Below are 13,421 nucleotides of genomic sequence, written 5' to 3'. Positions count from 1 at the left end.
GAATTGTCACGTCAGATGTCCTCGTGAAAGGACTTAGTTGTGAGCCATCGCAACTAGGAAGCTTGAAGGGGTTAAACGGGACAAAGGACACAAGAGGCTTTATACTAGTTCCGCCCCTTACGGTGAAGGTAAGGCCTACGTCTAGTTGGGTTGGTATTGATGTTTCGATGACCAGGGAGCGAGATATGCTATGCCCGGTTCTGGATGAGCTGTTTCTTTCCTTAAGCCGCTAGCAGGTCGTCCCCTTATATACACGGGTTGACGCCCTACGGCTTGCAGAGTCCCGGCCGGCTTATAAACAATATCCGGCTCGGTGACTAGTTTAATTCTACCTTATGATACAAGTCATGCCATTATGGCGGTTTACTACAATGGGCCTTAAGCCCTCTATTGAACCGCCATCTTCATGCTTGATCTTGGGCTTCTTCTGGTGAATCTTCTTAGCGTAACCCGGCCTCTCCTCGGCGGCTTACAAATAGTTATATCCCCAACACTATGTTTAAGCAGACGTTATTGTTCGAATAAGATTCTATCTATTTCATTTCTTTCACGCATATGCAAATCATTTTCATGGTCTAGAAAATATTGTTCTAAAGGATCAGTAGGAGGTACAACAATAGAAGCAAGACCAACAATGTCATCCTTACTAGGCAAATCTTTCTTATGAGGTTTTCTACTAAACATGGAAAAATTAAACTCATGAGATTCATCACCAAAGCTAACACCGACCGTTTATTTCTCATAATCTATTCTAGCATTAACGGTGTTCAAGAAAGGTCTACCAAAGATAATGGGAGAAAAGTCATCTTGTGGGGAGCTAAGAACAAGAAAATCAGTAAGGTGTTTTATTTTCCCACACAAGACTTCAACATCTCTAACAATCCCAATTGGTGATATAGTATCTCTATTGGCAAGTTTAATAGTAACATCTATGTCTTCTATTTCACGGGTGCTATTTCATTCTTAATTTCTTCATATAAGGAAAAAGGAATAGCACTCACACTAGCACCTATATCACATAAACCATGATAACAGTGATCTCCTATCTTAACTGAGACAACAGGTTCTTTAACCATAGCATCTTCATCATAGAAGTAAATAATATGCCCATCAATATTATCGACCAAGAGATCTTTAACCATAGCAACACCAGGTTCAACTTTGATTTATTCAGCTGGTTTAGGTGTTCTAATATAAATTTTGTTGACCACAGTTGAAACTTTAGCATGTTCCTTCATCCTAACAGGGAAAGGTGGTTTTTCAATATAAGCAGTGGGAACAACTAGATAAATATTATAAATGATAGTTTCTTTATTAGCTTTTACCGGTTCTTTAATTTCTTCTTTAATAGGTGGGTGATATTTGAACCACTTCTCCTTAGGGAGATCAACATTAGTAGCAAAAGATTCACAAAAGGGAGCTACTATCTCAGAGTCAAGTACATATTTAGTGCTAAACTTTTGAAAAGCATCGGTATTCATAAAAGATTTAACACAATCAAAGTTAGTTTTAATACCTGACTCTTTACCTTCATCGAGTTCTCAATCTTCAGAGTTGCGTTTAATTCTTTGTAAAAGATCCCAGCGGAATTCAATAGTCTTCTTCATAAAAGAACCAGTACAAGAAGTATCAAGCATGGATTGATCATTACGAGAAAGCTCCCCCATGCTAGAGTGCTAATTTCTCCTTCACGAGGCCAAAATTTATATATATAATTCCGATCAGGATGAACTAGATGCGTAGGATAATTTTTTTGATTGAATTCCAATTTCAACCGATTCCAGTTCCAAGATCCAATATCATTGCATAGCCTATACCATGTCAATGCCTTTCCCTTCAAAGATAAAGGGAAAAACATCTTCTTAGCTTCATCTTCGGGCAAACCTGCAAGCTTAGACAATCCACAAATTTCATCCACATATATTAAGTGCATATCAGGATGTTCGGTTCCATCTCCTGCATAAGGATTAGCTAGCAGTTGTTCTACCATACCTGAAGGAATTTCATATTCAATATTTTCAGTAGGTGCAGTAGGTTGAGGAGCAACTAATTATGGTTCCGGTCGAGGTGAAGATACCCCAAAAAACCCTCAAAGGATTGTTTTCCATAGTAACAAGTGACAATAAATTTCAGCACGTGGTAATAATGTTTCCTTATCAATTTCCACTTACAAAAAGCACTTCACTCCCCGGCAACGGCGCCAGAAAATAGCCTTGATGACCCACAAGTATATGTGGTCAATTTTAGCCTTTTTGATAAGTAAGAGTGTCGAACCCAACAAGGAGCAGAAGGAAATGACAAGTGGTTTTCAGCAAGGTAATGTCTGTAAGTGCTGAAATTGTAAGTAATAGAGTAGTTTGATAGCAAGATAATTTGTAACGAGCAAGTAACGTTAGTAGTAACAAAAGTGCAGCAAGGTAGCCCAATCCTTTTGAGGCAAAGGATAGGCCAAAACGGTCTCTTATGATAAGCAAAGTGTTCTTGAGGGTACATGGGAATTTCATCTAGTCACTTTCATCATGTTGGCTTAATTCGTGTTCGCTACTTTGATAATTTGGTATGTGGGTGGATCGGTGCTTAGGTGTTGTTCTTACTTGAACAAACCTCCTACTTATGATTAACCCCCTCGCACGCATCTGCAACTACGAGAAAAGTATTAAGAATAAATTCTAACCATAGCATTAAACTTTTGGATCCAATTGGTCCCTTACGGAATAGCGCATAAACTAGGGTTTAAGCTTCTGTCACTCTCGCAACCCATCATGTGATAACTACTCCACAATGCATTCCCTTAGGCCCAAATATGGTGAAGGATCATGTAGTCGATGTTCACATGACACCACTAAGGGAATCACCAACATACATATCATCAAAATATCGAACACATATCAAGTTCACATGATTACTTGCAACATGATTTCTCCCGTGACCTCAAGAACAAAAATAACTACCCACAAATGATAAACATGCTCAAGATCAGAGGAGTATTAAATAGTATAATGGATCTAAACATATAATCTTCCACCAAATAAACCATATAGTAATCAACTACAAGATGTAATCAACACTACTAGTCACCCACAAGCGCCAATCTATAGTTCCAGTACAAAGATTTAACACAAGAGATGAACTAGGGTTTGGGAGGAGATGGTGCTGTTGAAGATGTTGATGGAGATGGCGCTCCCAAAGATGAGAGAGTTGTTGGTGATGATGATGACGATGATTTCCCCCTCCGGGAGGGAAGTTCCTCTGGTGGAATCGCTCCGCCGGAGGGCAAAAGTGCTCCTGCCCAGGTTCCTCCTCGAGACGACGGCCTTTGTCCCGAAAGTCCTCCCCTTATTTTTTCTACGTCAAAATGAGTTATGTACCAGAAGAGGGGCACCGGAGGTGGGCCTGGGTGAGCACAACCCACCAGGGTGCGCCTGGGCTCCCTGGCGCGCCCACGTGGGTTGTGCCCACCTGGTGGGCCCCCTCTGGTACTTATTGACTCCAAAATTCTTATTTATTCCATATAAAATCCTTGTAAAGTTTCAGCTCATTTGGAGTTGTGTAGAGTAGGTAGCCCGACGTAGCTTTTTCAGGTCCAGATTTCCAGCTGCCCAAGTTCCGCCTCGAGATGGCAGCGCTTCGTCCCGAAAGTCTTCCCCTCAATTATTTTAGGTCAAAATGACTTATATACTAGAAGATGGGCACCAGAGGTGGGCCGAGGAGGCCAACACCCACCAGGGCACGCCTCGGCCTCCTGGCGCGCCCAGGTGGGTTGTGCCGACCTGGTGGCCCCCTTTTGGTACTTATTTGCTCCTATATTTATTAAATATTCCATAAAAAATCCTCGTGGACTTTCGACTCATTTGGAGTTGTGCAGAATAGGTAGCTTGAAGTAGCTTTTTCAGGTCCAGATTTCCAGCTGCCAGAATTCTCCCCTCTTGTGTATACCTTGCATATTACGAGAGAAAGGGCATTAGAATTACTCCAGAAAGCATTATTATGCAATAAAACAACATAAATAACAATAGGTAAACATGATGCAAAATGGACGTATCATTGACCTTTCTAAAGAATCTTTCACAAATGACAACTAGGGAGCTTCTACCATCATGTCGGAGACATACACAATTTCCTTTCATACATGGCCACTTTTGGCAACAACAAGCATATGACCTCCAATACACATCGTGGGTAGAAGAAGTTGTGGATCGGGCACATGTACTAGAGTAGTAGGCAACCATTAATTAACAACACACAACTCGTCTGAGAAGGCCTCCAACTCTGACGACCACCCAGCAATAAATGGGTGTTTGCTGATCAAATCTAGTGGTAGAGCATATCTAGGTATGTCTAGGCAGATGGGAGGGGAGGGGGATGTTCACGCCCGCCAAAAAAGAGGTGGCAACGCACTACCCACCAAATCCACAAAGGCCACACCTCAGACACAATAATCGAGGGATGAGAACAACCATCTGGAGATGGCAATAGTTGTGCCAGAGGAGAATCTAAATTGTAAAAAACCTAGTAATCTACTAGTGTACAAGGACTGGAACCCCTACTAAGGTTGCCAGTCGGTGGCTAAATTTGAATGAAGGGGAAGGGATGGCACAAACACTACTGGCTAGAAGGTGCTTGGCTTTTTTCTAATAGTCGTGCCTGGAGTTGGCTCGCCCGATATTTTTGTCAATCATGTATGATTTCTAATTTTATCTGACCATTGATTTTTCTATCCCCTTTTCTTGGAGCTATGGGTTTGTTTTTGTGTGCAGGATGCAGGAGTAGTGGCAAGACAGTAGGCCAAATTGTGCATTTATGGCACTAGAGATTTATTCTGGAAAAGTTACATCACACAGAATGATATAGATAAATAATCTCAAGAAAATGACTATCATAATAAATGTTCAAAATGGGGGAAAGGAGTTTGGTATCAACTTTCAAAGCCATCTAGCAAACATCGATCCATATAACAAGATCTGAATGAGGCATTATTAAGTTCTAGCTAGATACTAGTATGATACACAATGGATTTGAGAGTTTTTTAGTGCATATCCATTGCATTGCATACGTTGCTTAGGACCATGTGATTATTGCAATTGAATGTTTCACACCAAATTACATACATTGAACAGTGGGAGAAGGAAGTATCAGAGGAGTATAGAAGAGCAAGGAAGCTGCCCTAGGGCTAGAAAGGCTAGGGAGGGAGGGAGGGGAAAGGGAAATGAAGATATAAAGAGGGCTAAAGTTGTCAACATTCATGGGCTCATGTGACTTCCGGTGTCAATAGTGGCTCTATTGGAGATTCATGCTCTCCAAGCGGATGATATGCCAGGTAAAACACAAATTATACATGATGTGTACTTTTTTAATTATGGAAAACACATTTTACATTGGAATTAGTGATGCATCTTTTGTGTAAAGACACCTAACCACATAATATCCCATGCACTTATTACGGAGACCCCTCTATTGCAAATGAGTTTCCTATCCACATGTAAGATTCAAAAGATAAAGTGTAAATACTGTGAAAATCATAATATGATGGTGTCATGTTATTTCATTTGCCCTGAAATTGTATAGAGATCTCTTTAGTCTAAATATTGCATGGATTGACATTTTTCTTTTTCAAAAGAAAATAGAAAATTGGGAAAACTGAACATGATTTATATTTTGTATTTTCTAAGGTTAATTTACTAATCATAACAAAAATACGTGGTACAGTTTAGGAAAATGTGACATTTTAGGAAAGTGTAACATCTATATCTGCATATGATAGGCATGGTTTGCCGTTCCCATTTATTTGAGATGTCGATTAAGAACTAAGTGCAAATATTTAGGGGGTACTTTGTTCAATATTAAAAAGTGCAAGTTGCACTTTTCACTTGACTAAAGTTGCACCGATCAATGTCTCGATCGACTTTTTTCTTCTGAAGTCCTAGTCGACTTAAAATAGTGCAATTTGCAAATTTTCACCCAGAAGCACTATTATTACAAGTGCAGGTTACACTTTTCGTTGAACTTAAGTCAATTGAGAGCTAGAAAAATCGACCATTTACCAATTCGCTCCGCTAAACTTATACATGATTAGCAATAGTTAGGGTAGTAAAGTTGATTTTTTCTATCTTCAATTTTCTTCCATGTGTCCTCTTTAATTGAGTTCTTCTTTTGTATCTAGGCCTCCAAAGGTGAGCTTTGGTAGCGGGATTCAAGGTCTTGTGTGAATCCTCACGATGTAAAGACAATAGAACTTCTTGACACTAGTACACTACACCCTGTCGCCAAACTATAAAAGAACTACACACATCTAAAGAGTGGTTTTCTAATCTCCCTTTGGGTAGGGGGAAGCATGATATGTTTGATCTCAACTATGTTTTGGAGTATCCAAACAAGCTTGATTTCTTGTACAATGCGAGTGGCATCTTAGAAATGCTCAAACACATCATTTTTCTTCTTCATCGCCTCCCTCTTCCTATTTGTTTAGCAATTACTCCAAATATTACCTTTCCAATGATCTATTGGATCCAATACTAGCTTGCTTCCCTATAATTTGTGAATAACTCCATGACCCATTGTGATATAAAAGATCACAATTTGCTTTCACATAGTGTATGAATGTAACATACTAGAGCAACAAACAACTATGAAGGTAGAATCTTGAATCCTAGTAACCTCTGAAGCAAATAGATATATAGATCATATGTGAGGATCCATTTCAACTAAGGCCATGTAAAAAAGGAAATAATACTGATAACCCAACTAACCCAAATAAACATGCATTCCATAATCTCAAACTAGAGAAATAATAGTAGATACATCCATATCATCAAATTGGTTGAGCGAGGCACATTATACCAACAATACAAGGGCAGATGTACCTAGTAGGATTTACCAAATGATAATCTAACTAAAAGCAAATCAATCCAAAGTCAAGTATGGGAACAACTAATCCAATATATTCCGTGGTAAAGAAGAAAATACAATGAAATAAAACTCGTTAACTAACCAAATAAGAAAAGGTCAACAAGAACTTTGAGAGTAAGATTTGAGAAATTGATAATAAACCAAAGAAATGTTACGTTGTTCTAGTAATGGACAAGTCTAAACGAAGACAGGTAGAGAAGCATGAGATCTAAAATTAATACAACTAGAATCACTATGAAATTGATTTTTTTGAAGTGATGAATAACAAAATGAATTTATTGGATACTAGCTAAGTGTGCATGCATTGCTATGGAATTCATCGACCATGAGAGGAAATACCCTTATTAGGGAGGGTGGTTCAACGTTGTTGATGAAGAAGATCTTTTGGAAGATGTAGTATGTGTAGGTTTCGTAGTTGTTGACTAAGAGTGTCCTCATCAAGACCATCCTTTCTCTTGGCCCACCATATCATGTGTCGCCTTGTACTACCCAAGACCTTAGGAATGGGAGTGATTCCACCGCGTGAAGGATGGCAGCAGGGAAAACTATCCATCGGGGATGCAAAGGATTTTTTTTCTCGGTGTGAAGATGCTTGAGATCACAGAGGGACAGAAGGGAGGGGGGTCTCACATTTTTGGTGCTATGGTTTGTTTTTTGTTCCCCAAATTGTACATTACCGAGGTGTAGCTCCAGTTAAACATGATTACTTTAAACATAAAACACAGTTGTACATTAGAAATAGTAACATGTCTTTTGTGGCAAGACATTGGACGACAAGATTTGTCGGGCGCTTAACGGGGACATGGACCCTTGTATTGTGAATATATTTCTTTAGTCGTGTGTAAGATTCAAACCATAAAGTCTAAACAACGTAAATTCATAATAAGGAATATGAGGCTTTCATCTTATTTTGGTCTAAATATTACAAGTCAATTACACCACAGGAGCCTGAACTTAGCGAGAAAATTCTATTTTGTGCTAAAACTTGCGGCGTACATTGATTGATGTTAGGACTTGGCTTGGGTGTGCATCTACAATGCTAATCACGTTTCTATACACACATGATGCTGATGAGGCACGCCAGCATGGCGCGGGACCTAGTGTCATTGACTAGACGGCACGAGCGAGAGCGTGTCCCATGTTTTTTGTGTGAAACCCCCCTTGAATTTTATTTCTCTCATGAAAAAGCCCCTCGATTTTTTTCTTGAAAAGACAAGAAAGCGTCACACTATACATCTCTATGACCATTGGGCCCCACCTGCCAGGATAAATTACAAAGTGTAAATTGATATGCAAAATATTGCATCTCGTTGGACTAGCTAGCCACCAGAACACCAAGTCTCATTTGCTGTCCAAAAGGGATAGCCATCTTTAATGGCCTATAGCGGGGCACGCACATAGGGCTTAAATGGGCTGCAGTCACTTAGGCCCCTTTCTCACATGTTAGGTTTTTTCTTTCCTAGAATTCTGTAGAATCATGTAAATTGTAATTAATATACTTACAAATAAAATAACTTATGTAAATAATGTTAATGTAATTCTAAAAATATTATTATTTCAAATAATGTTCATGTAATTCTAAAAAACATTTTTATTCAAAATAATGTTCAACTAATTCTAAGAGATATTTTTATTCAAAATATTTTCATGTAATTCTAAAAAATCTTCTTATTTGAAAGAATGTTCATTTAATTCTGAAAAATATTCATGTATTATTTAAAAATGTTTATATAGTTAAAATAATATTTATGAACTATAATTATTTTAGTGAATTATAAAATATTATTCATGTATTCATTTATTTTAGGCTATTTTCATGCATTGATTTTTTTCATGTATTCACTTTATGTGTGATATTATTATCTAAAATAAGTTCATGTAATTCCTAAAAATATTCATATATTATTTTAAATAATAAATATGAGTGATAATAGTTTTTTTTCTATTTTTTATCCAAACACCCTCTTTATTACTTAGAGATAATGTTCATCGGAATACAATTTATATCAGGTGGTTGTAGTAGCCAAATATGTCTACCCGCAGCAAGACCAAGGGCAAGTTTAGCTGGGCTATGTGCATCCTTTTTTTTCGTCTCTCCTCTGCAAACTAAAAGAGCAAAACTGAAAGCAGAAGATGAAGCTTTAATTTGCGTACAAACCTCAAATGTTGTTATTATGAATTAAAAAAACTACCATGTGAAAAATGGGCTGAAGTGACTGCAACCCATTTATTCCCCAATGTGCGTGTTCTTGTATAGGCCATTGGTTCCCTAAAAAACCTAGCTTTGCCGTCTTTTTAGGATGAGTTTGCGCGTTCAAACCACCGCAGGCAGTATTTTGCATATTAATTTCCTGTTCGTAGTGTTCCCTGATGGGTGGGCCCCAAGTGTCATAGAGGTGTAGTTACGTTTCAGGTGTTTTTTGCAATATTGGTATTCATTCAGGGGATTTTTTAAAAAAATCGAGGGGCATTATCATGATGAAAATAATAATTTCAGAGTGTTTTCTGCAAAAAAAAAAAAGGTCACACGCCCTCGCCCTCACCTTCCAATCACTAACAATAGGTCACACGCCACGCCGGAGTGCCTCGTCGGCACCCTGTGCGTATAATGACGTGATTATCACCATAGATGCACGCCCAAGCCAAGTTCTGACACCGTTTCAATGTATGCTGCAAATTTTTAGCACCAAACAAACTTTTCTCGTCAAGTTTAGGCACATGTGGTGTAATTGAGACATATTAGTTTATCAAGTCAAAATCTTTGCAGAAGCACCGGTTCAAATATAGGGAATTTGAAACATTACATGAATTGAGATTTCTATTTTTCAAAATGAAACTAGAAAAAATCAAGGAAACTAAACATAAATTATATTGTATCTTTTTCTAAGTTTACTTTATTAATCACAAAAAAAACCACATGGTACATTTTAGAGCCAATAAGATCAAGAAAACTACACCTTATATCACTGAGAAGTTTTTCACAATCATATAGTATACTTATGTCTTATTGTCCAAACGATTTGTTTTTTTAGAGCCAATAGCCATGGCTTTCGTAAAGGATATAAGAAAAAAAAACTGAAACCTGATGATTTTTGAAACAGTTTTGCTAGAACTCATCTAGATGAGATATAATTTGGTCTTATTCACCTTTTATAGCCATTGAATGTGATGATATAAGATGCGTGTGTGCTAACGTGGATTGTATCTGTTTCTTGTTTTCAAAGTGAATGAGACCAAATTATATCTCATCCAAATGAGTTCTAGGTACTCCCTTTTTGAAATTGTGGTGAGGAAGCTTTTGTCACCAACGGGGTGGTCGATGAATTTATATCACAAATAAGTACTTACATAAGTTGTTTTCAGATCTGTATTTCTGTGAAAATACCACTAAGAATGTGGTTTCTCCATACTGGTGGCATAGAGGGAGTGTAGATTCAGGGAAGCCGTGTCCGTCCATCCATTAATAAGACGAAGGGGACGTACGTGAGCACGTCGTCGTCACACTAACTTTGACATTCCTGCATGATACTAGACTAGATGCGAAAGGGATCGATCAGTCGGTGATGATGGGCACGGCGGCAGCTCAATCAATAAGCTCCCGTTGCACGTACAAACATACAGAATGAACGAACATGGCATGCATCAATAATCGATCATGCATGACAGCATGATGAATCAAGGAATGGAATTGAATGCCATTGAATTAAAACACTGTCACGCATGCAAACCAAAGATTCGCAAGCAACCAACCATGCCGGCATTGTCCCTACTTACACAGTCATGTTAGCTGAGATTGGAAACCAAAGCCTCTGCACTATGCATGCCAGCCCAGCCCGATCCATCGATAAAGTTTTGGTATAAATATGTCTTCGAATCAATCAACGAGTTGATGATACATGCAATTAATGTAGGAAACCCACTACGTAGTATGATTTACAGTGTACTTAATTATATTACTGGACACCTACACGCAGACAACACATATGCCGAATAAAAATGAAGGAATATAGACACTTACATCAGTACGTGCATGCATGCAACGGTACAAGTACGCATAGGTTACTGCTGCTTGCCGATCATGGCTGGATTACCCGATCTTCTCTTGACCCTGACGAGGAGGCCGTTCTTCATGTGGAGTATGATGGAGAGCTTGGGCTCCACGACGTGCCCGGGCACCACCTCCACGGCGAAGTTCCACGCCACGGCCGCCACCGTCACCTTCATCTGCACCAGCACCATCTCCTTCCCGAGGCACGTCCTGGGGCCCGAGTTGAAGGCCACGAACTTGTTGGACGGCACGTACCGCAGCTTGCCGTCCTCGGAGATCCACCGCTCCGGCCGGAACTCCCGGCAGTCGGCGCCCCACACCCGCTTCATCCTCCCCATGGAGTAGTTGAACACCAGGATCTTGTCCCCGGGCCTCACCTCGTGCCCGCTCGGCAGCACGTCGTGGGCGGCGACCGCCTTTGTCTCCACCGGCAGCGACGGGTAGAGGCGGAGGCACTCGCACACCGCCGCGTGCAAGTAGAGCAGGTTCTTCAGCTCCCCCGCCTCGAAGGCCACCATGCCGTTGGGTCCGACGGGTTTTCGGGCAGCTATGGGGGCCAGCTCCTCCAGGAGCTTTTTCTCTACCCGCGGGTTCGTGGCGATGAGGTAGGAGAACCACGAGAGGGCGGAGCTGGTGGCGTCGCGGCCGGCGACCAGGAGGTTCATCGTCATGTCCCTGATGTACACGTCCGCATCCGGGTCGCCCGCGATCTCCTCGTCGCAGATGAAGGAGGACAGCAGGTCGGCCGCCGACTTGTCCGCGCCCTGCTTGTTGTAGGCGGCTCTGCGGCTAGCAATGGTGGCCGCCACGAATTCGTCGGCCGTGCGGCGCGCGGCGGCGTTCTTCCTCTCATGGCCGACGTCCAGCCTGCGCATCATCTTCCAGCACGTCACCGGCATGATGTGCCGGACGAAGACGGTGCGCAGCACGTCGTCCATGGCGCGCGCGAACGGCACGTCCGGCAGGCCGATGGCCAGGCACCCGGGGTCGACGCCGAAGACGAGGTTGCAGGTCGTGTTGAAGGACCAGCGCGTGAACACGTCCTGCAGGTCGCACGTCGTGTCGGAGTGGGCGACGTGGGCGAGGAACGGGAGCACGCTCTGCTCCGCCTTGTCGAGGCTGGACTGCGCCACGAACGCGCGGTACCGCGGGGTGGTCATGAGCATCTGGGCCTTCGTCCTCTGACTCCGCCAGCGTTCGCCGTCGGAGTTGAAGATGCCGCCGCCGAGGATGTCGAACATCTGCGCGAACACGTCGCCCTTGGGGTAGTTCTCGAAGTTGGAGGTGAAGATGTGGCGGACGTTGGCCGGGTCGCAGGTGATGAAGTAGCGGAAGCCGGCGAACCAGAAGCGGCACTGGTAGTTGAGGCCGGAGAGGGCCAGCATGCCGGTGACGCCCTCGAAGATCCGGTGGATGTTGGAGACGATGGCCGGGATGATGCCGACGATCGGCCACTGGGTGAGCCCGGGGGAGCGCCGTCGTCGCGTTTTCTCGGGTTTCACGGCGCGATAACGAAGCAGTAGCACGAGGAGGCAGACGGCCGACATGAGAAGCTGCAAGACGAAGAGCCAATCCATGCCCATGCCCATGGCGGAGAGCAGCACACCACTAGACATGCGTGCATGCAGAACGTGGTGCAAATGCAACACTGGGACGCACGGGATGGCTAGCAGTAAATCGTACGTGCTGATCATGGAGATGCATGGTGGTGCTTATATATGCGGCACGCACGTCCCTGGCCAATTAATTGTCCACCCATTCTCAACAGCTAGCTATCAATCCGAATGCATATACGACGCCATGACACGCGAGGAATGTGGTCACCAAGAGCAAAAGGAATTAGTTAAAGACAGCCATTAATTAGTTAGCATATCTGGTATGTGCACAGTGTAATTCGGTTGGCAGAGTGGCTAGTTATGCAAGGGAACGGTAGCAAGGGTTTTATCCCAAGAACCCTAGTAACTTGTAATGAGAATTGGGTTTCATGCGCGTACTGAAGAGATCACTTAAGGCTGCAATGATATGAGGGTAATGTAAGGTTCCCTTGTGACGTGTCCCATTTATTATCAGCATGGGCATGTGTATGACGTGTTCCTTTTTAGGGACACTGTTATTATTTCTCTTGCTATAATTCGCTGGCACGCATCTTCTCGGCGGGGGCCTGAGGGTCTATATTTGCCCGTTATGGATTGGATGTTCAAAGTGGTAAGATGTGGTCACTTGAATCTTGTTTTTATGGGCTTTGAGGGATGACAAAAATGTCCCACTGGCTGGAAATGGCGAGCATGAAATGGCGTTGGCCATTACGATGAAGGAATCCCCGTCGAGCCACACGGTGGTCAAGCTCATTGTGGTGGCGCACCAAGGAAGGTGCACCGAGTAAGAAGGGGGCACACCGCACATGCATGCATCGAGAATATGTCGAGGCAAAGAAATATCAGACATAAGACGTTTAGATCGAGATCAA

At 42.1% G+C, this 13,421-nt stretch overlaps 1 protein-coding gene across 1 annotated transcript; it reads right to left on the bottom strand.

Annotated features, from left to right (window-relative positions):
- Nucleotides 1-10,774: 10,774 nt before the first annotated feature.
- On the bottom strand, nt 10,775-12,627 carry LOC119294160 (cytochrome P450 86B1-like). The gene has a single exon (XM_037572409.1). The coding sequence runs from the start codon at nt 12,568-12,570 to the stop codon at nt 10,966-10,968; it is 1,605 nt and encodes a 534-aa protein (XP_037428306.1). The 5' UTR covers nt 12,571-12,627; the 3' UTR covers nt 10,775-10,965.
- Between the last annotated feature and the right edge of the window lie 794 nt (nt 12,628-13,421).

This window comes from Triticum dicoccoides, chromosome 4B, assembly GCF_002162155.2.
Source record: "Triticum dicoccoides isolate Atlit2015 ecotype Zavitan chromosome 4B, WEW_v2.0, whole genome shotgun sequence".
In the NCBI taxonomy this organism is placed as follows: domain Eukaryota; kingdom Viridiplantae; phylum Streptophyta; class Magnoliopsida; order Poales; family Poaceae; genus Triticum; species Triticum dicoccoides.
Note: the sequence above shows the minus strand (reverse complement) of the source record. Positions and strands in the feature narration are given on the sequence as shown.